General features: G+C 38.8%; 2 protein-coding genes across 2 annotated transcripts; one reads left to right on the forward strand and one right to left on the reverse strand.

Annotated features, from left to right (window-relative positions):
* The first annotated feature begins 7,384 nt into the window (after positions 1-7,384).
* On the forward strand, positions 7,385-9,819 carry ccl20b (chemokine (C-C motif) ligand 20b). The gene is made up of 4 exons (XM_030079504.1): positions 7,385-7,556; positions 7,836-7,938; positions 8,690-8,764; positions 8,917-9,819. Exons 1-4 carry the CDS (start codon positions 7,475-7,477, stop codon positions 8,942-8,944), a joined length of 288 nt encoding a protein of 95 aa, XP_029935364.1. The 5' UTR covers positions 7,385-7,474; the 3' UTR covers positions 8,945-9,819.
* Positions 9,820-10,738: 919 nt separating this feature from the next.
* On the reverse strand, positions 10,739-19,597 carry LOC115379210 (toll-like receptor 13). Its single transcript, XM_030079930.1, has 4 exons — positions 19,502-19,597; positions 13,469-16,102; positions 12,739-12,856; positions 10,739-10,997 (listed from the first exon to the last, which is right to left on the reverse strand). Exons 2-4 carry the CDS (start codon positions 15,969-15,971, stop codon positions 10,739-10,741), a joined length of 2,880 nt encoding a protein of 959 aa, XP_029935790.1. The 5' UTR covers positions 15,972-16,102; positions 19,502-19,597.
* Positions 19,598-20,317: the final 720 nt, after the last annotated feature.

The raw sequence follows: 20,317 nt of genomic DNA on the forward strand, positions 1-20,317 counted from the left end.
TTCTCCAGGTTAACTTTATTATGTTAAATCCAATCTGTGCTGCAAAGACCTGAAATACCAAGGATGTCCTAAATTCTGCACTTCAGCAACGACAGTACACTGCAAAAAGTCAAAATCTTACCAAGAGTATTTGTCTTATTTCAAGTAAAATGCCTTATTTCTAGTCAAAATATCTCATTACACTTAAAATAAGACATGATCAGCACAGAAATAACTTGTCTCTAGACAATTTTCACTTGTTTCAAGTGAAAATTTATTTGAAACAAGTTAAAATTTGCTAGAAACAAGAAACATATTCTGCCAATGGAACAAGCAAATTTTTACTTGTGACACAAGTGAACAAGCAAATTTTTACTTGTGACACAAGTGAACAAGTAAAAATTTGCTTGTTCCATTGGCAGAATTTGTTTCTTGTTTCAAGCTAATTTTAACTTGTTTCAAGTAAATTTTCACTTGAAACAGGTGAAAAATGTCTAAAAACAAGTTATTTCTGAGCTGATCATGTCTTATTTTAAGTGTAATGAGATATTTTGACTAGAAATAAGACATTTTGACTTGAAATAAGACAAATAATCTTGGTAAGATTTGACTTTTTGCAGTGAACGGTAAACCTGGACTGTTGCTCTACATAACACATTATCAGCTTAACTTATTATCAGCTCCAAACTGAGCCAAACTGCGTGTATACAGTCACAAAGTTTTAACCTTTTTAAAGTGAAAGTTATCAGTGACATTGTTCGCCCAAATGCGGTGTTTAATTTATTGTGGAAATGAGGTGAAATATATTTAATATGCTGATAACATACTTGAGTGGAGTGCCAAAGTGTGTGGGAAACACTATGTTTGTCTGTGAGAAGTAAATAGCAAGATAAGATGGAATAATTTAGTATAGCTAATGGAGTTGGTTGACCATCTGGCCGCGCTCCAACCAAAGCAGCTTCTGTGTGATTTGGTGAGGTTTCCAGTCTGCCACCATCTCCCCTGTCTCCCTTCACCCCGGTACACTGGGACGGGTAACTCAAGCCATCAAAGGTTTAATATGAAAAGCTCAACAGCTACAACACATTAAAAAATAAGTGATAAAAATACGCAAAATAATCCACAGCCCTGCAGGATGAAGACTTTCGTTGGTAACTATTATCACTGTATCTATCCGCCTACAATGAATACAGACTAATGGCTAATAGTGGACAAAGTCAAAGTATAGATATTCTTTTGCTTGAGTTTACAGTTTTTCTCAATTGCTTAGACACAATTCCTGGAACAACTCACCATTTTCTCAACTCTTCACACACAATTCTAAAAACTCACACGCAACGGTACAAACATCCAACTTCTGGGTCCCAATTAGTTTTTACCCTCAGACAACACACACAAGCTGTCGAAACACACAGACTACATGAGTGTTTGTTACACACTGGAGGGATTCATTCAAAATGCTGCCACCAAAATGTCCACAATAGGTTTTATTCACAGTATTTCCATATTCAGCACATATACAGGTTCATCAGCATCGACATCGGCAACAGCATGATCTTGTCTCAGGTCAGGGTCAGGCCATAGTATTTTGTCAACATCACACATTACAGTTTTTTTCAATTGCTTACACACATTTTCAAAGCTCTGTGTCTTTTTCTCAAAACTTTACACACAAATCCAACTACTGCTAACACAAAATGCAAAATGCGCCTTATCTACTGCAAAATGAAACACAGTATTCAAAATATTGTAAACACATCTCAAAAGCAAGCATTTGTCTCACATCACAAACACATCTCCCATTGTATCACACACTTGTGTATATCATTTACACACTGTTGCTCTAAATCTAAAGCTCTTTTGTTTCTATGGATTTTCTTGATATATTGCCATATAAGAGTGAAAATCCAGTAGCATGCAAATAGAAGTCAACACAAGCAATAATGGAACCAAAAATATTTAATTTTCTGAATAAATCAGTTGCTGTTGTGGATGCAGCATTGTATAGCATATAAACAAAAATCAAAGCAAAGTACACCAACCATCAAATATGGAGGAAAGTGTGAGTGTGTGTTTTTGTGTGTGTAACTGCCGGTTCGGGATGAAGCACTCAGTTCAGACAGACGGTACCCACATCTTGACCAATCACGTGCGGCTTTCGCAGAAAAAATAACCGGATCCTGAAAAAAAAAAAAAAGGCTCCCAATCAGGAGCCAGCTCCTGCCGTTCACTTCAAAGAGCCGGCTCTTTCGTTCGCGAAAGACCCATCACTGTTCCAAAGCGTCCTCCACGAACCTGGACTCGTCGTCCTCTGCGTCTTCATCTGACTCCCCTGGCTCTCTGCATTGTTGTTATCCATTGTTCAAGACAGATAGTTTTATAGGCCTATGTCAAGGAGTGATTGGTTGGTGTTCAGTAAAGCAATTATTGTTTACATATATGAGGACAGAGTCTGAGGCACTGATGAATAAGTGTGGCATTTTGATTGGTTGTGTTTGAAATGGGAAATCAAGTTACTTTCTGATAGATTTTTGTGTGTTAGCTAGAGAATTGTGTGTATTGATTTGCAAAAAGTGAATAGCTAAATTGAAAACTGTGTCAAGGCTGAGAATTAGTTTATGGTTTTGCTGATTTGAGGTGAAGTTGTGAGGTTTGAGTGAAAGAGTTTAGAAATAGTGTGATATATAAAGGTTTTGTGTGTAAGCAATTGAAAAAAACTGTAATAGCTGCACACATGGTGATGCTGCCTCTCCTCTGGCCTGGAACTTGTGTGATTGCTCGGTGTCCAATGATGTTGTGGCCCCTTTTGCGCCTTTTTGTCAGATTGAAGTCTGCTTCATCGATAAAGATGTACTCATGAGGGTCAGCCATGGCGTCCATCTCAAAGCTTCTCTACAGGAGTCAAAAACACACATTTTACTTGAAACACAGTACTGTGTGTATTGGAGTGAAAGATGGGCCTTTACTCTACATACTATAACATTTCTGTGTTGCATAGCAATTACCTGCACATATTCGAATCGTTGCTCCTTAACCCTTTCAGAATTCCTCTCAAAAGGCACACGGTAAAGTTGCTTCACCCTTTTCCTCTTCCTCTTTGTTGTCCACCAACCTCGGCGTGGTTGTGATCCATTGTTCCAAAGCACATGAACATGCCTCCAGGCCTATTTATTGACCCACAATTGTGATTGGTGTGTAGAAAGGTGTGGTCTCTGAGTTTAGGTCATGATAACTTGAGTTAATTATATTGAGAGCATGTGTTTGCTGAATGAACACATAGTGCAGTGAATGATTTATCTGGCCACTTTTGTGTAAGGTTTTGCAGAAAGAGTTTTGAATATTGAAACATGCGTGGAGACAGGTGAATTGTCTTTATGGTTATGGGAAATGTGTGTGTGCTTCCGGGAATGACAAAAAAGGTTTGGGTTTTTGTGCTACAGGAACCAGTTTTTGTGTTTTAGCAATCGAGAAAAACTGTAATACTGGAGAATTTGCTTTTAAAAATACTTAAGTGTTCAAAAGTACGTTTTGTTTTCAGTATCAATGCACTGCTGTGTTGTTTTCTTAATGCATTACAGAGCCTGGTCACTCTCTGGAACCACCAAATGAAAGTGAATGTCTTGCTCGCACTTGTTTCGCAGAGCTGGATGACATTTTCTGCTTTTCCATCAAACCCAATCGAGAGCAGGCACTGTGATTGTTTTTTTTTTTTTTTGTTTTGTTTTCCTGTGTGAGGGACACAGTGTGTAGCCAATCGCAATATAAAACACAAAATAAATTCAACAGCTGACTTCAAAGCTGTGTTAAAAAGTAACAAGTAATGGCAACCTTCATAGAATTAGTGGAGTCAAAATATATAGGTGTAGTAGATTTTTTTTTAGCAGAATGAACCATGTATTTTTATTATTTATTATTTATTATTTATTTTATTATTTATTTTATTTATTTTTTTATTTTTATTTAATTTCTAGTTTATTTTGTTTTTTAAATTATGTTTTTTGTAAATGGATTTCTTGGGATAAAAGGGGTAGGTTAAATAAGATTATTCTTCTTTCTGCTCCCTTTCATTCAATATCTGGGAACGTCTGTATTTATATTAAATTGTTCTTTTCTTTTATAAATGAATGAAATAAATAATAAATAAATAAATAATAAATAAATAAATGTATAGGCCATAATATATGATACCTACATATTTTACTTACATTTACATTACATTTACTTACATTTTTACTTTACATTCATATACATATGACAATGCATCAAGCCAGTCTTCTTTGCTGAGAAGGCTGACGTATTGGTTTTGAGTCCTGTCTCTCAGTGCTGTGTCATTCGTGTTGTATCTGTATTGTTACACATATTTCATCATAACAAGGTTGTTGGCCATAGCAACGCCCCTGATACCCATCAAGCTAAAAATGACGATAGCTACCTGGGAAGAGCTGGGCTATTGACCCGAGTCTTTCCACTGACGCTGGTTTGCAGGTTATGGGGCAGTAAAGCTATGAATCACATTATGAGACACAGATTTGAATTGTAATCTATCAGGTTCCACCCTGGTGACAGAGTCATCACTGGAAAGGTGTCAGTCCCTGATTCTTGTGAAATATTGATTTATCCCCACACAGATATTAAACTGAACTTGAACTTAGATTTTCTCTAAATCAACATTGCATACACTGATTTAGTACATGCAGGATTTTTGTATTGTTATATATGCATCCTTCACATGCAAAGGAAAGACTAACACACACACACACACACACACACACACACTGTTGCTATTTTTAGTACAGATATCTTTCAACACTGAGTTAAAAATAGAATCAGTTTAATATATATATATTTTTTTAGGTTTATGAGACATCGTAAGAATATGGAAGAGGATTGGACACACACACTCACACACACACACACACACACACACACACACACACACACACACACTCACTCACACACACACAAGAATTATGACTTTATTTAGAATTTTATTGAGATTGAAGAAGTTTATTCGCTCAAGACCCGGAATAATTTTCTCTTTAATTTTATTCTTTTCTTGCAAATGTGTCAAATTTCATTCACAATAAGCTCATTCCAGGAAGGGCATGTTTCACACCTGCTCTGCTATTTACTACACTGGCCTGTGGAATACTCTGCTCTGATTGGTCAGTCAGGACAACGCAGCGTTCACCTGATTTCCCCCTGGGCCTGGCTGGACAATAAACCCTCAATTGTACCTCCCGTCTTGTGATTTCATCATCAACAAGGAAACAGCTTCACAAAACAAACATGCAAAGCAAAGAGTAGCACACACACACACACACACACACACACACACACACACACACACACACACACATACACAAGGTCACTATCAGATAGTGTGTTGCTATTTTTAGCACAGGTACCTTGTTGCTATTTTTAGCCCTCCTTACACAGTGGGATCAAAATACAGTCAGTCTGATAAATGTTGATCTTTGATTATTTCTTAGACATTGTAAATGTTAGCATAAAGCCTCATTATCAGCGCTGAAAACCCATATCGGCTGGACCCTGTGATTATAAATTCAGAGGTCTGACATCACATCAATGTCAGATGAAAACACATGCAAGTTTGCATGGGTACTCTGGTTGCTAAAATGCGATACTTTGTCTATATTTTGCAAGGTTTTTCATTTTAGGTCATGAGAAAAAGACCAGGAAGGACACAACTGAGTCAGTATTTTTCAGGAAGGGAGAAAGAAACTCATCATTTGGCCTGCAATCAAATATTTGCCACATGATGAGTCCAGCTTGCACAGATAACTTTTTTTTTTTTTTTTTTTGTAGAATAGCAAGTGAACTTGGAAAATAAAGAGCTACCAAACTAACACAATTAAAAAAAATTTATAAAAAATATTTGCAGTGAAGCTCTGTTTTGGAAAGGGCTAATTGAATATTCCAGTGTGCAAGATCTTTGCCTCCAATTTTGATCTCTGATGGATCGTTTCTGCTCGTCGGTATGTTCCCGTTCCATGGAAATGTGAACTGAAGAGGGAATTTTCTTGGGACTAAAATGGGAAAACCTCTAACATCAAATGTTCCATGACGATGAATGTACTGACAAATAAATGCAAATAATCCCACAATAGGGAACTTGGATTCCAATTCATTATAAACTGACTGCATAGATAGAGTCCCGAGCTCCATTCTTGGATTAATGAATAAAGGCATTGTGTGATTAGATAAGCAGCAGCTATCTTGACCACAACTGATAAGGCAGTTGTGGGATTTTTTTTTTCACTGAAGACTATTTAATCTCTTTTATTCCTGTAATCTAAAGTTATGCATTCCTGAGAAAATTTTATTTAGCTTCAGGGATCATTTTCATTTTCCATCTTATTTGAAAGACAGAATGTGCAGACACACTCCCACTCACATGCGCGCGCGCACACACACACACACACACACACACACACACAGTGAGAGTCCACCTTGTCTGGCCCAAGGAAGTTGATGAATAACATGCACAAGGAAGTAAAGAAAAAGACAGACACACACACACACACACACACACACACACACACATGCATGCATACTTGTGTTACCATGAAAACTCTCACTACTTACACTAAATGAAACTGAATCCTTATTTTAATCTTTAAAACAAGAAACAAACCCTCACATCAAACATTTTTCTCATCGTTGTGCCCATGTGAGGACACACTGCAAAATAACCATTACAACAAGTCATTTATGTAGTTCCCTGTTTTTCTTAAAACATGTGAAAAAATCTCCCAGTGGGATGAGATACTCCCACTGGTTCCCAGCACAGTCTGACTTGCAGTTGTAGCAATATGTTGAAACAAGACTGAGCAAAGCAGGTCAGTCCACTATAATGAAGTCAGTGACACATCGAGAAATCTGAGAAGATTCTGGAAACAAGTCGATCAGCATCGGGAACAAGTGGCATTGTCTCATCTTTAACCCACTGGCAGTTTTTTTTTTTTTTTTTTTTAAGAAAAACAAGACTTTAATAGTGAATAATGGACTAAATAACTTAAGCTGGGTGTTTTTGCCGTGTATAAGTTTAGAAATAAAAGAGTATATGCACACTTTAAACCTGACACCAGAGGCAGAGCACTGTTGCAGCACAATGTAATACCATCCGCTGCATGAATGGGACTTAGTTGTGATTGGACACATAACAGCACACACACACACACACACACACACACACACACACACACACAGGTTAAGCTACATCAGCAGATCCCTCTCCCTTCTCCAGTTTGTTGGCTTCCATTCAAGTCAAAAACACAGTGCATTACACAACTGGCGCGTCAGGGGAAAATCCCAGCCGCGTCCTACTTAAGGAATGGACACACTCTGCTGCAGTCACACTCGCAGCGTCACCAGCCAGGAGCCTCACCTACAAACTCACACACGCTCACACATACACACACACTCACACACAGCACAGCACAGCAATCAAACCAACCGCTGAAGAGGAACCATGGCGAATTGCAAACTGTGTGTCCTGGCAGCCCTCTGCTCCCTCCTCATCCTCGCCACCTTCACTGGCAGCACACAGTCAGGTGAGTGTCTCGGCATCGATCGAGTGACGCAGTGCAGTGTAGTATTCTGGTTCACCTGCTGCTCCCATCCTCATTAAATGATAGTGCTTTTTTTCTTATTGTAAAGTCAGGTGTTTCTAGGCATTTTTTTGTTTGTCATGTAAATGCCATTACTTTACATGACCTGTGGCTGTTAGTGTCACAAACATTTACCTATTTCTGCCACTCGGTGCTGCCATTGCATGCAGTTTTTGTGATGTTTATGTGTGTGTGTGTGTGTGTGTGTTTGTGTGTTTGCAGCAAGCTGCTGCCTGAGCTACACAAGGCGTGTCTATCGATGCAAGCAGCTGATGAACTACAGCATCCAAACTATCAATGGCTCCTGTGACATCAGTGCTGTTATGTGAGTAAACTCATCCAAACCCCATTGGATCCCATCTGAAGTGCCTCCATGTGCTTGTATCTGATAACGTGTGCGCTGCAGCTGAAACTGCAGTTCTGAAGGTCTGCAGAATTTAGATAGAGCTGAAATGTGGTTAACAGCCTTTTTTTTTATGGAAGGGAGATTTTCAGCTTATTAATTTTGAAAATCCTCCGCCCTGATTCAGAGAGGCTGCACACTGGAAAACCGCAGCTTTGCAGTGGCTTTAATCAAGTTCCTAGTGGAAGCCTTTCTATTACACAATGTATTTATGAACGTGAACAGCAATGCAAGTAAGACAAATGAAAACTAAACTTACTCATTACTTGCTTGCATTATACTTGTATACTAAACTGAATTATGAGCTGTGAATTGTGGATTCAATAGCAAATTAGTCAGCCAAAATGATTCATCATCCAAGAAGGCAACAAGTGATTTTGTATGTATTTTAGTTTGCACAGTTTCCATGTACTTCCATTGTATTGTCCCAGTGTTATACATACATTATGTATTAGAGCACTCTCCATATTCCTCTAGGTTAGAAATGCCACAGGAAAATCAATCATTGCATTATTTTGAATATCTAACTCCACTCGCTCATAGAGAAGTAGGTTGAGGAAAAGTCATGGGAGAACATTTCACCTGACTAAAGCTATTTAAGGTGAAATGTTCCTGGGAAGTCACTGAGTGCGTTCACGTGTGTTCATCCTTCACTGTTTTCTGTGTCACGCAGTTTCAACATTCAGAACAAGTTTGTGTGTGCAAACCCCAATGAGCCCTGGGTTATGAGAGGGATCAAGTGCTTGAAGTGAGTACAGCCATATTTCCCATTTATGTGGTGTGTTTGTACTCGTCCTTTATGTTTTATGCATTTGAGTCTCTTTTTTTTAATTTCTGTAGCCTGATTGTACCTGTAACTACTTGCTGCACAGTTGTAATGCACATTGTCTTTTCCCACAGTGCAAGGAGGATGAAAGCTCACGTCTGAAAAGAGAAATCTCCTGGATCCTCTTGTGATTTTTATTTTATTATTATTTTTTTTTAATTTATCATAGATTGTATATCTTTGTATCTACATAATGTGGTACTTTCATGCATCTTTAAGTCTAAGCACCTGTATTGCAAGATTGCAAAAGATAATATTGGGGACTTTCATGTCTATTTGTTCTGTTTTATAAACAGGAAGTGTAGTATTCTTAATACACGTGGACTGTAGCTACAGTTATTTGAAAAAAACAAACAAACATGAAAACATGGTTTTCAGAAAGTATTACAAAATATTTTTGTGTTCAATGAAATAGGGAGGCAAAGGCCCAACCCTTCAGAAAAAAAAAAAAAAAATGTATAGCAGTCAGCAGTGACAAATAATGTTTTGATCCTGTTGAAACTGTTGCATGAATTACTCATATGCTGTTTGTCAATCTAAAATATTTATTTGCAAGTTTATGGTAAAACTGAGGTATAAAACTTGTATCTCAGTGGGACCTTCGTGGCTAAAGATAAAAATAAAGATAAATAAAATAGATACAATTTTAAAAATCCACATAAACGACATCATAACTTTCTTTCTCCACAAACTGGCTCTCCTTTTGTGTAGCTGCTGCTCTCAACATGGCCAGAGATATAGCCTTTTTCACCTCCTTTAATATTTTTTCTTTAATTCGGGAAGAATCAGGTGAAATGTGCTCAGGTGGAAGTCATATTGTGCGACTGTACTTTTTCAAAACAGCGATGATGCAAACTGACATCATATGTGTAATTCATATGTGTAAGAATGATTTGTCTTTAGCTTTTGGCAACCATGAATACTTTTCCCATAATAAGATCCTGTAGGAGGCAGTGGAAGGGGAGATTATTCTTGTAACAAATGTTGTGAAAGAATATAATAAAATATTTTCTTTAAGAATACAAGTGTCTCTGACTGAATTCAATCAGTTCTCAAACATACCTTGTTCTTTTGCATCTTTCAACACAACTCATCTCAGTAAAGATGAAATATGAAGACAATATGTTTAAATAATAGTCTATTTCACTGTAACTCTGAACATGATTTTGTTTTATTATATAAAAAAATCAACAACCTTACTTGATTTTGAGGAGGTCTACAAGAAATTATGGGAGGTGATTGATTGGTTACAGTATAATAACATTGCTGAGCCAAGAATGTAAAACTAAAACTTAAGTAGCCTATTCCTACTTAATAGCGTAATCGTTTTGTTTTGTTTTGTTTTGTTTTTGTTTTTTTTTGTTTTTTTTTTTTTTGTTTTTTTTTTCTGCAAAGAAGAGAATGCTCTTTTCAGGATTTGTCCTGATAATGAATAATGAACAATGCACAATAATGAACAAATACGTTAAAATGGTACATTCATTAATGCACACCAAACAAAACAGCCAGGGTTCAAAGCAGAACGAGAACAACAGAAATCTCAGCACCTGGCAAAATAATTCTTGAATCACTGATAGAAATCATGGTTATATACTGTAGTCTCGTGATAAGTATTTCTTTAAATGACTGCAAAAATATTTTAAAAAGATATTAAAAAAAAAAAAAAAAGATATAAAAAAAAGAGTGTCAAGTGTCAAAAAATTGCACTTGGATCAAGAAAAGTCCAGAAACAAGCTGATTAGAATTGGAAACAAGTGGGATTATCTCATCAGATGGGCACACTTTTTTTTTTTTACTTTTTAAGTTTAAGTTTAAGTTTACGTTTTAAGAAAGTTAAGACCTGACACCAGATGATACGACTTCTTATGGAGGACAGTGGATAGATCGAGCACTCTATCAGCTCTCTGCAAAGATACCATGGTCCCTCTGGTGTCTCCGGCTTTTGCTTTGCAGCACTGGATCCTCTTTGGTCTCCAGAGCCTGTCGAAGTTTCTCCCAAAACAGTCCGCGGTGCTCCTCGGCACGGGACCAGCTCAGGTAGGTCCGTCTCCTCAGCAGCCTCCTGATGCGGTGGTAAGGGGTCAGCTGCCAGCCAGGGATCTCCTCCAGAAACACCAGGATCAGCACGTCCTTCCGCTCATCGAACAGACGGAAGCTGGACGGACAGGAGACAACACCGTTTATCCCGCAGGATGAGAGTCACTGGCTACACTGACGAGCGCAGGAAAGCTGGTGAAATAAGGAGCTCAGCTGGATGTAAAAATACACTTAGTCCCGTGAGACATTACGGAGGATCATACTGGGCTTCAGACACATTCCTCAGTAACCAAAGATCAGCTATGTTTCAAGAGTGGAATCACTCCTGGATCAGCCCGTGTGATGTGAGGATAAATCTAGACTCATTAAAGGTTTCAGTCATTTCTGAAAATGTAATGTTTATAGATTTATAGATTTGTTTGTGGTCCATTTACATGAAACAGCTGACGTATCCCTGGAAGCATCTAGAGCAGGGGTGTCAAACTGGTGCCATGGAGGGCCAAGAGGCTGCAGGTTTTCATTCCAACCAACAACTCCACCAGGTGATTTCACTGATTAGTCCCGCCTCTCTGTTTGGAAGTAGGGTGATCAGTGAAATCACCTGGTGGAGTTGTTGGTTGGAATGAAAACCTGCAGCCTCTTGGCCCTCCATGGCATGAGTTTGACACCCCTGATCTACAGGATTGACAAGTCAGATAACGTGCACTCATCCAGGCTTTTTCTTTTTATGTAAGTCGGAGAGCAAGAGTCTAGAATCCTGCAGGGTTTACTTCATTATGTGAACATTATTGTGCAAGCCTAACATGGCTCTGTCTTTGTGTTGGAGGAGACAAAAAGCATCCTATCTGATCACAGCCTCGCCTAGCTTTGGGGGCATCTCACAGTTACAGTAACCAGGCTAAGCCCATTATCTGATTATGTGAAACGAAGATGCCTGGCTCCCATCTTGGAGGGGTTAGCCTGGCATGAAAATGTGTTAAAAAAAATTGGCACCATTGTGGTTGAGTTTGCATACACATCCCTCCAAAAATTTAATTGTGTGTGCAAAATGACACAAGAGCACAAGACCTCTCGGAGTCATCTGGTGGTGTACAAACGGCTGTTTTTGGATATTTCTCATCATGATTTCGGTGTCTTTTGGCAGTTTTTATGATTTGTGGATGAGGTGACATGCCAGTGAACATATTTCCCACAGGTATACAGGAATATTATGTTACCTGGGTTATTCATGGCCACAAAGGTTCATGCTTAACATCTTAATGTATTAATAGTCTTTAACTCAGGTCTGGCTAATGTGTAAGTATAGCCAGTGTAATCATAGCTTAATGTAAAATGTGGAAAAAGAGTGCACGCCAGCCTGAAACATCCTTTAATTTTTCCATCTGGTATGGAAATCTAACAAATGCGAGCAAAAAATAAGCTCGCATTTGTTAGAAGGCCAGGATAGTCAAAACAGCTTGGAAAAAAGCAGCTCATTAGCAAAGGTCACTTGAGAACCTGTACAGTAATAAAGCTGTACACAGAAAAGCTCTGCTCATTATTATCGGGCCCAACACCCCCTCCACTACAAGTTTGAATTACTACCCTCAGGGCCACACTACAGAGCATACCTGGAAGAAAAAAAAGAAAAAAAAAACATCTAAAAAGGATCTTTTGTTCCTAGTGCAACCAAATTAATTAAGAAACTGTACTAATCCCTCAGCATTTCTGGGTTTTGTATTTTAATTGATGTGATGCTGTGATGAAAAGAAAATGTCATGTTTTTACAGCCTTTGGTGGGAACAAAGATAATTTCCCTGCTTTGTCAGGACAATGACACTATTGTACTCTATTGTATTCTATTGTATTCAGGTCATTACCTGGCCACCTGAATCTCTCTGGAGCACCATTCGCTCTCAAGGTACCGCCGACTGATCACACAGAGGGTCTTTCTGCTCTGATAGATGGCATCGGTGATGTTGTCCAGGATGGGTTTCCCTGCAGAGGAATAAAGGGAAGTACAAAGGGTCAATAATAAGACCATAAAATGTTATCTCTACATATACTGATCATGCCATACATAGCTAGACAGCGACACCTTCTGGAATACTAAGGACAATGCAACATGAGAACACCCACACTGGGTCTCATTTGTGTGTAAATATGATCCCCCCCCACCCCCAGGTGACATTTACACCCAACATTGCATCACCAGTTTACAGACAGATGATTTTTGCTCAAGCAACATACAGTCACAGTGCCGGTTACTTCCCCTTACAATATTCACACTTCTTGGAAAGACAGCCAGCACTCGGGGAAGTTCCTTTTTATATTTAAGAAGTCAGTCAGATAACCATGATCTGGACAGACATTAGGGAAGTACTTTTGCAGCTGCTGTCATTACAAGTGCACTAATTATTCTGACACACTTTAGATATTTGACTTATGTGGACTTCAGAAACAGCTGCATTTACATTTGCTACTTTTGAGAGGCTTCACTGATCCCTGAAGGAGCTCTTATTATTTTTCAAACTTTGAAACTATGTAAGGGGAAATTTAAGGGGAAATCGGAGTTCAAGGAGTAAATGGCAGATGCAAAGGCAACCTTACCTGGCTGAAAGTCTCGATGGTGCAGGCACAGTCTCCAGCCCTGTTCGCCCTCCAGCTTTGGCAACAGTTCTCTGAGGACCCAGGGCTCATCATGGATGTTGTAGGAGACAAAGGCATCATACTGATGAGAAGTTTGCTTATTCCTCTGCTTTTTGTCAAAGAGAGAAGCCAGGAGGAGGTAATAGGCATAGACGAGCTGCCATCTTAGGAAATGGTATGTAAAGAATGCCAACAGAAACAGGATAACCGTGCATGAGGTGGACATAAAGCAGATGAAGCCAATATCCACTGAACAGGTGTGGAAATCAATATTCAACAGCTTCATACCTTTTAGGGCATGGGGATAGTTACACTCAAAGTTATAGGCATCATAAACTTGAGTTTGGTTGTTGTTTTTCACCCACTGGAGGAACCAGGCGTTATCACAGTTACAGGTGAAACTGTTGCCCTGCATGTCCAGATAATCCAGAGCCGGGAGAGACTGCAATTGCTCCTCACTGATCACTGAAAACGCATTCTTTCTCACCTGCAAGAACCGTAGCTTGGTAAGGTTGGCATTTACGAGGAAATCTAGAGAGCGAAGGTTTGTCCTAGACACGTAGAGTTTTTCAAGATTTTTAATCTGAGAAAACAATTGTGCAGGGATATCTGTAAGTTCGTTTGAGCTAATGTCAAGTTCTTTTAGCAGTGGTGTGTAATTAAATGTGTCTGGGTGCAAAGATAGAATCTCAATATTCCTGGTACGAAATACTAATAAATTTGTCAAGCCTTGCAGTAGGTTTTGTGGTAGATGAGATTTAAGTCTGTAGTGTTGTGCAAAAATAAGCAATGTCTCCAGTTTAGACAGCTGAGAAAATGGGGGATCGACTATTTTATCCTCTGTGTCATATTTAATGTGATTTTCCATCAAATGTAGCGTCTTTAAATTTTTTAGAGCACCAAAAACACTTATATTTATTTGAGACCTAGTAAGGTTATTAGACTGCAGCTGAATGATCGTTAGATTGGTCAATCCAATGAAAGACCCAGGTTCAAGGCGATTTATTTGATTTTCATGTAATGACAAATTCTGTAGTGACTGTAGGCTTGCGAAGGTCCCCTTTCTGATGATAGTGAGGCGATTTTTGTTTAAAGTCAGGCTTATAAGATTTGGCAAGTAATTTTTGAAAGCACCATTCAAGTTGGAAATGTAGTTGTTATTCAGCCGTAGGACCTGCAATTGGCGTAAATCCTTGAAAGCACAATCTTTTAGAGATGAGATCATATTTTGACGAATACTGAGCTTTCTGAGCGTTGTTAGATTGGCAAAATCTTGGCAACCAAGTGCACTGATCTCATTAAAGCTGAGATCCAGTTCTTCAAGGGTGGGTAGATTCCTTGTGGCAAATGGAACAGATGAAAGCCTGTTACTTTTCAGATTCAGTATCCTCAATTGTCGAAGAGATCTGAAGCAGTTATCAGAGCGACATCGTATCTGATTACTTGCCAAGTCTAACTCAGACACACTGACACACAAGTGAAACAAATTTTGAGTGACAGCCTTGAAGCCATTAGATCTGAGTTCCAGTTTGGACAGCGAGGGAATTCCGCAGGAAATGTTGATAAGCGCTTGGACATTTCTTCGCATTGCACTCATCCTCAGAGAAATTAGCGAGGAGTTCAGGCTCTCCAGCAATGTTTTCATTCCCTCCAACGACATGTTAAGCCCACTAATATCAAGATTGGACACTCTTCCAAGGAAAGTCTTATTGTGCACCTCCCAGATCATGGAATTTGTTTTGCCACAGTGGCCGAGGTTTAAACTAGTGAGGTTGGGGAAGATATCTGTGGTGAGGTTAAAGACCTTCAGATTAGAATTACCAGACAAATCAAGCTCGCGGAGTTTTGTTGATTTGCTTGAAAAGTCAGATGACTGAAAAGTGGAAAAATTGTTTCCTCCAATCCACAGATATTGTAGATGTGGCAAATAATGTAAGATAGACTTAACTTGTGTTAAGGAATGCAGCTTGTTGTTACCTAAGTCCAGAAAATTGAGGTTGGTCAGGGACTGAAATGCGGACGGTGCTACTGCTTGGATGTGATTTTTAGCCAGGCGTAGCTCTGTGAGGTTGCTCAAACCATCAAAGAGATTATCTTCCACTTCAGTAAGAGAATTAGTATTTAGATTCAGCACCTGCAGGGCAATCAGATGGGTGAAAGCACCTTTATCTATCACAGAAATGTTGTTCTTTATCAAGTATAAAGTTTTCAAATTTTTTAGATCTTTGAAGTCTGATACTTTTATCTTTGAAATTCTGTTTTTGGACAAGTCAAAACCTATCACTCTGGCTGGAATGTCCTGCGGAATATTTGTTAAATGACTTTCTGTACATATGGCCTTATTGCGACTTATTCGGCACCTCTTCAGTGTGTAAGCTGTGACAGGAACAGCAAACCCGGTGATACTCAGCAGGCAGAAAAGAGCTCTTAACTGAAAAAATTTAGCTTCTCTTGACCGCGTCATTTTTGTCTCGTGTTGTTTCACAGCCTTCCTTTTTTGAAATCTTTGATACAGAACACCAAGAGTGATATCCAACAAACAAGAAAGTGAGGCTTCTTGTCGATTCCTTGCCCCAGCTGTTGAATAGTCCAATCCTGTAGATCCAAAAAGTAAAGTAAAAAAAGAAAAAAAATCAACAACGGTGACAAACAACAAATAAATATGCACAAATTCTGAGGATCTGAGACCACTGTCATAAATATTAGGGTTGGAAACGATTAACCAATATGACCGGATAACCGATTTCGATAAGAATCAGCCATGAATCCTTAGATGAATCGATTGCAGAGTTGTGGATCCGATATCGTGAGACTAGGAGTCGGTTGCGTGAGGCTTTACAGTCTTCATCTCTAAACAACGCGAGAGCTCACGAAAGGACTCTCGCGCATGCTCCGTAACGTTAAGGGGCTTTCACATAGCGCGTGCTCGGCTTATTTTTCATATTCAGTCTATGTTACCACAGGCATAGTCCTGCTCATTCATTGGTTGTTGAATTGTTAGGTCTGTTTGATAAGTAATTTTTATTTTTAAAACAAATAATAATTTAACACAGTGGTTCTCACTTTTTTCACTTTTGTCAGTGAAGTACCCCCTATGAATTATTTTAGCAGGCAAAGTACCCCGAAACTGAATAAATACCACACATAGCAACACAAAACTGCTTTGCTAGCTGAATCATGTTGTAACTAGAATATCCGCTGGAAAAAAAAAAAAAAAAATTGTTTTCCTGGACTGATAGTTATACTTCTGCCGACTTCTCGGTCATTTTTAATTTAACAGGTGCCGTGACAGCAGCTGATCTTTATCTACAACCAACTTATATTAACAATTATATTTAAATATAGGTTACTGCTTTCCAGTGTCGGCAAACATCTATCTTTTCATAAACTCACCGGCAGATGTTTTATTTCAGCTGGGGGAGTGTCACTCCAATTTAAAGTCAGCTCCGATTAATGTGGCTTAGCAGCAAAAATAACGACAGTAACCAGTGACATTAAGGCTGAACAGAGTTATATAATTTCAACCCATACCTTTCGGGGGCTTTTGCTAATCACCTTTTCAGGCTGTTATCAATTTACCTCTGAAATAAAGACGACAGTTTTCACAGATGTGTTGATTAACAGATTAAATGTTCATTTCAATGTACAGATGCAAACAAATTGACAAATTAATTAAATCAATGGCCTAGGCAACTCATAAAGACTAAACAAATTAATAACGATTAATAGGCTAATTAATAACTGATGACAAACAGGAACAGATTTATAGCCGCACATCTCCGTGGAAAATCTCACAGGTACTGTCCGTGGTGCTGACTCCGCTGAGGCACTGTATTATAGAAATTGGGTATCACCGTTTAGTGCTACCCGGTCTACATCAACAAATGTTAACTACCGTATTGTTTTTACACCGTATCGAATCGTATCATTCTTAAACCGTATCAAATCGTTCTGTATTAAAAATATATTGTTTTTGAATCGAATCGTAACCCGTGTATCTAGATATGTATTGAATCGGCCTCATGCCAGAGATTCCCAACCCTAATAAATATTAGCCTCCTTGATGTGCAGTGTGCTGTATGTGCATTTAATGTACAGAGAAAAACATAACTGAGTGCATGTGAGGCCAGTTCCATTTAACCACACATCTCGATGACAAGTGGCCCACTTTCTGATTTCTTATTTTTTTGCATATTTGTCATTTGGCAATGTCTGGCCATCAGCTCATGACCTCAAACTCAAGCGCACTTGTGTTATGCAGCAGGACAATGGTCCATAATACACCAGCAAGTCCACCTCTGAATGGCTTAAAAAACAAAAAACAAAATGAAGGTTTTGGAGTGAATCCGTGTATCATTCGTTCTTTCTATTTTCAATTGCCAATCAAAAATTTAAAAAATGAAAAAGTGACTGGTTATTTTGTTATTTGTTTTTTAATCTAACACCAAAATCCAAAATATGCCTGGTTTTTCATAGTTCAATTTTAGGCTCGGATCAAAAATACGAAATGGAAAAACGGGAATCAGGACTGAATTTGATTTTATTATTTAATTGGTCCGGTTTACGTGACCCAGAAGTTTGGTAATGAGCGGTAGCTCACAGCAGATCACAGCAGCCAGGTGCATTCAGTCCCGCCACCCTGATCACCGCCACCATGGATAGTTATTAGGCTACGTGTTGTTTCGAGGACCAAAGCGGGTGGGCGCGGTACCGTCCGGTGCCGCGGTCGGCCTGCCTGATGCCGTCCGGTGCTGCGGCTGGCCCGCCTGATGCCGCGGCCGACTGGCGCCGCGGTAGGAGTAGTAACATGGAAAGGCGCAAGCCAGTAATTTCGCCTAGGGCGGCAACATAGGCAGAACCGCCACTGTGCAATTTCACAGAAAAGGGCTGGGTTTCCCAGATCGGTTAAGAAGGTCTCCGGAGCTACTACCCATCATTGTTAAGAAGCTCAGCTGATTTTTTCGGTTGTCATGTCCTCTTCTTTTAGTCACACGCTTTGGTCCTCGAAACAACACGTAATAACTATCCATGGTGGCGGTGATCAGGGTGGCGGGACTGAATGCACCTGGCTGCTGTGATCTGCTGTGAGCTACCGCTCATTACCAAACTTCTGGGTCAAGTAAACCGGACCAATTAAATAATAAAATCAAATTCAGTCCTGATTCCCGTTTTTCCATTTCGTATTTTTGATCCGAGCCTAAAATTGAACTATGAAAAACCAGGCATATTTGGATTTTGGTGTTAGATTAAAAAACAAATAACAAAATAACCAGTCACTTTTTCATTTTTTAATTTTTGATTGGCAATTGAAAATAGAAAGAACGAATGATACACGGATTGGAGTGGCCTAGTCAAAGTCCAGACTTAAATCCAATTGAGATACTGTGGCATGAGCTCAAACAGGCCTTTCATGCTCGAAAACGCTCCAATTTGGCTGAATTAAAACATTTCTGTAAAGAAGAGTGGGCAAAAATTCCTCCACAGCAATGTAAAAGACTCATTGCCAGTTATCACAAATGCTTGATTGCAGTTGTTGCCGCCAAGGGTGGCACAACCACTTATTAGGGTTAGGGGGGCAATTACTTTTTCACATAGGGCCAGGTAGGTTTGGATAGCTTTTTTCCCTTAATAAATGAAATCATCATTTAAAAACTGGATTTTGTATTTACTCTGGTTATCTTTGTCTAATATTAAACTTTGTTTGATGATCTGAAACATTTAAGTGTGACAAATGTGCAAAAAAAAAATAAGAAATCAGGAAGCGGGCAAATACTTTTTCACAGCACTGTATATAAACGTGCAGTGAAGTGATAAATACTGTTCTAACATTTATTAATTAATACATACTGAACGTTAAAACAAACCAAAAAAAGTTTCTAATACTTACTGTTCTACAAAAGGATGAGGGAAGTAATCAATAAATACTGTTCTAACATTTATTAATCAATACATACTGAACGTTAAAACAAACCAAAAAAAGTTTCTAATACTTACTGTTCTACAAAAGGATGAGGGAAGTAATCCTTGACTGCATGTCCACCCTGAATTGTATATTTTTTGTTTGACACAGCTGTTCCTCAGCAGTTGTGAAACTGTTCCTCTGAAACACCCAGTAAGTCATTAAGGTTTTGTCCTCTGCTTTATTACACTTTATTTCTGTCATGTGGGACAAATGGGGAAATGAAAGTAGTACGCCTATCTTGGTTGACAGTTCCCATTACGGACGAGTCGCGGGGAGTTAAAGTTGTTTGCTGACTCATGACACTGAGGAAATGAGAGTTTAACATAGTCATTTCATACCAACGGAGCTGTGAAAAAGGAGAGTGAAAAAAAACAAACAAACAGGAAATTTGGGAACATGGTAAATTGTTTTAAACTTGCACTATGTGATTTCTGGCCCTATGAACATCCTGAGGATTCTGGAGACTGGAATTGAAATGAAATGATATGAACCAATAGCAACTTTTCTCCACCTCGGCAATGTTTGTAGCCAGAATCCATGCTGGACTCAAGTGCCTCCCACTATGACGAAGAAGCACTTTCCCCTTCCCTTCCCTGCAATTTCACAATGCAGTTACCATGAAGACAGTATGGAGTAACCAATGATAATCTTTTCTTTTTTAGATAGCATAATTTTTTAGCCATACGCCATGATAATGCCACACTGCATAATTTTCTATCACAAACTCCTAACTACAAACATGTAGGACTGACAAATGTGGTAGCATTTAAAAAAATATGTCGTTTATTTGTATCTCTCCAAGCTTTTCAGAGTGCTAGACATGTCTTCACTTGTTATTGGACCATTTG

This window comes from Myripristis murdjan, chromosome 20 (genome assembly GCF_902150065.1).
Source record: "Myripristis murdjan chromosome 20, fMyrMur1.1, whole genome shotgun sequence".
Lineage (NCBI taxonomy): Eukaryota > Metazoa > Chordata > Actinopteri > Holocentriformes > Holocentridae > Myripristis > Myripristis murdjan.

Bases quoted from the DNA above. Each gene is read 5' to 3' on its own strand.
- ccl20b (XM_030079504.1), top strand. From the start codon at position 7,475: ATGGCGAATTGCAAACTGTGTGTCCTGGCAGCCCTCTGCTCCCTCCTC. The intron at 7,557-7,835 runs GTGAGTGTCTCG...GTGTGTTTGCAG, and splicing joins CACTGGCAGCACACAGTCAG to CAAGCTGCTGCCTGAGCTAC. The intron at 7,939-8,689 runs GTGAGTAAACTC...TGTGTCACGCAG, and splicing joins TGTGACATCAGTGCTGTTAT to TTTCAACATTCAGAACAAGT.
- LOC115379210 (XM_030079930.1), bottom strand. From the start codon at position 15,971: ATGACGCGGTCAAGAGAAGCTAAATTTTTTCAGTTAAGAGCTCTTTTC. The intron at 12,857-13,468 runs GTAAGGTTGCCT...ATTCCTCTGCAG, and splicing joins CCATCGAGACTTTCAGCCAG to GGAAACCCATCCTGGACAAC. The intron at 10,998-12,738 runs GTAATGACCTGA...CTGTCCGTCCAG, and splicing joins AGAGAGATTCAGGTGGCCAG to CTTCCGTCTGTTCGATGAGC.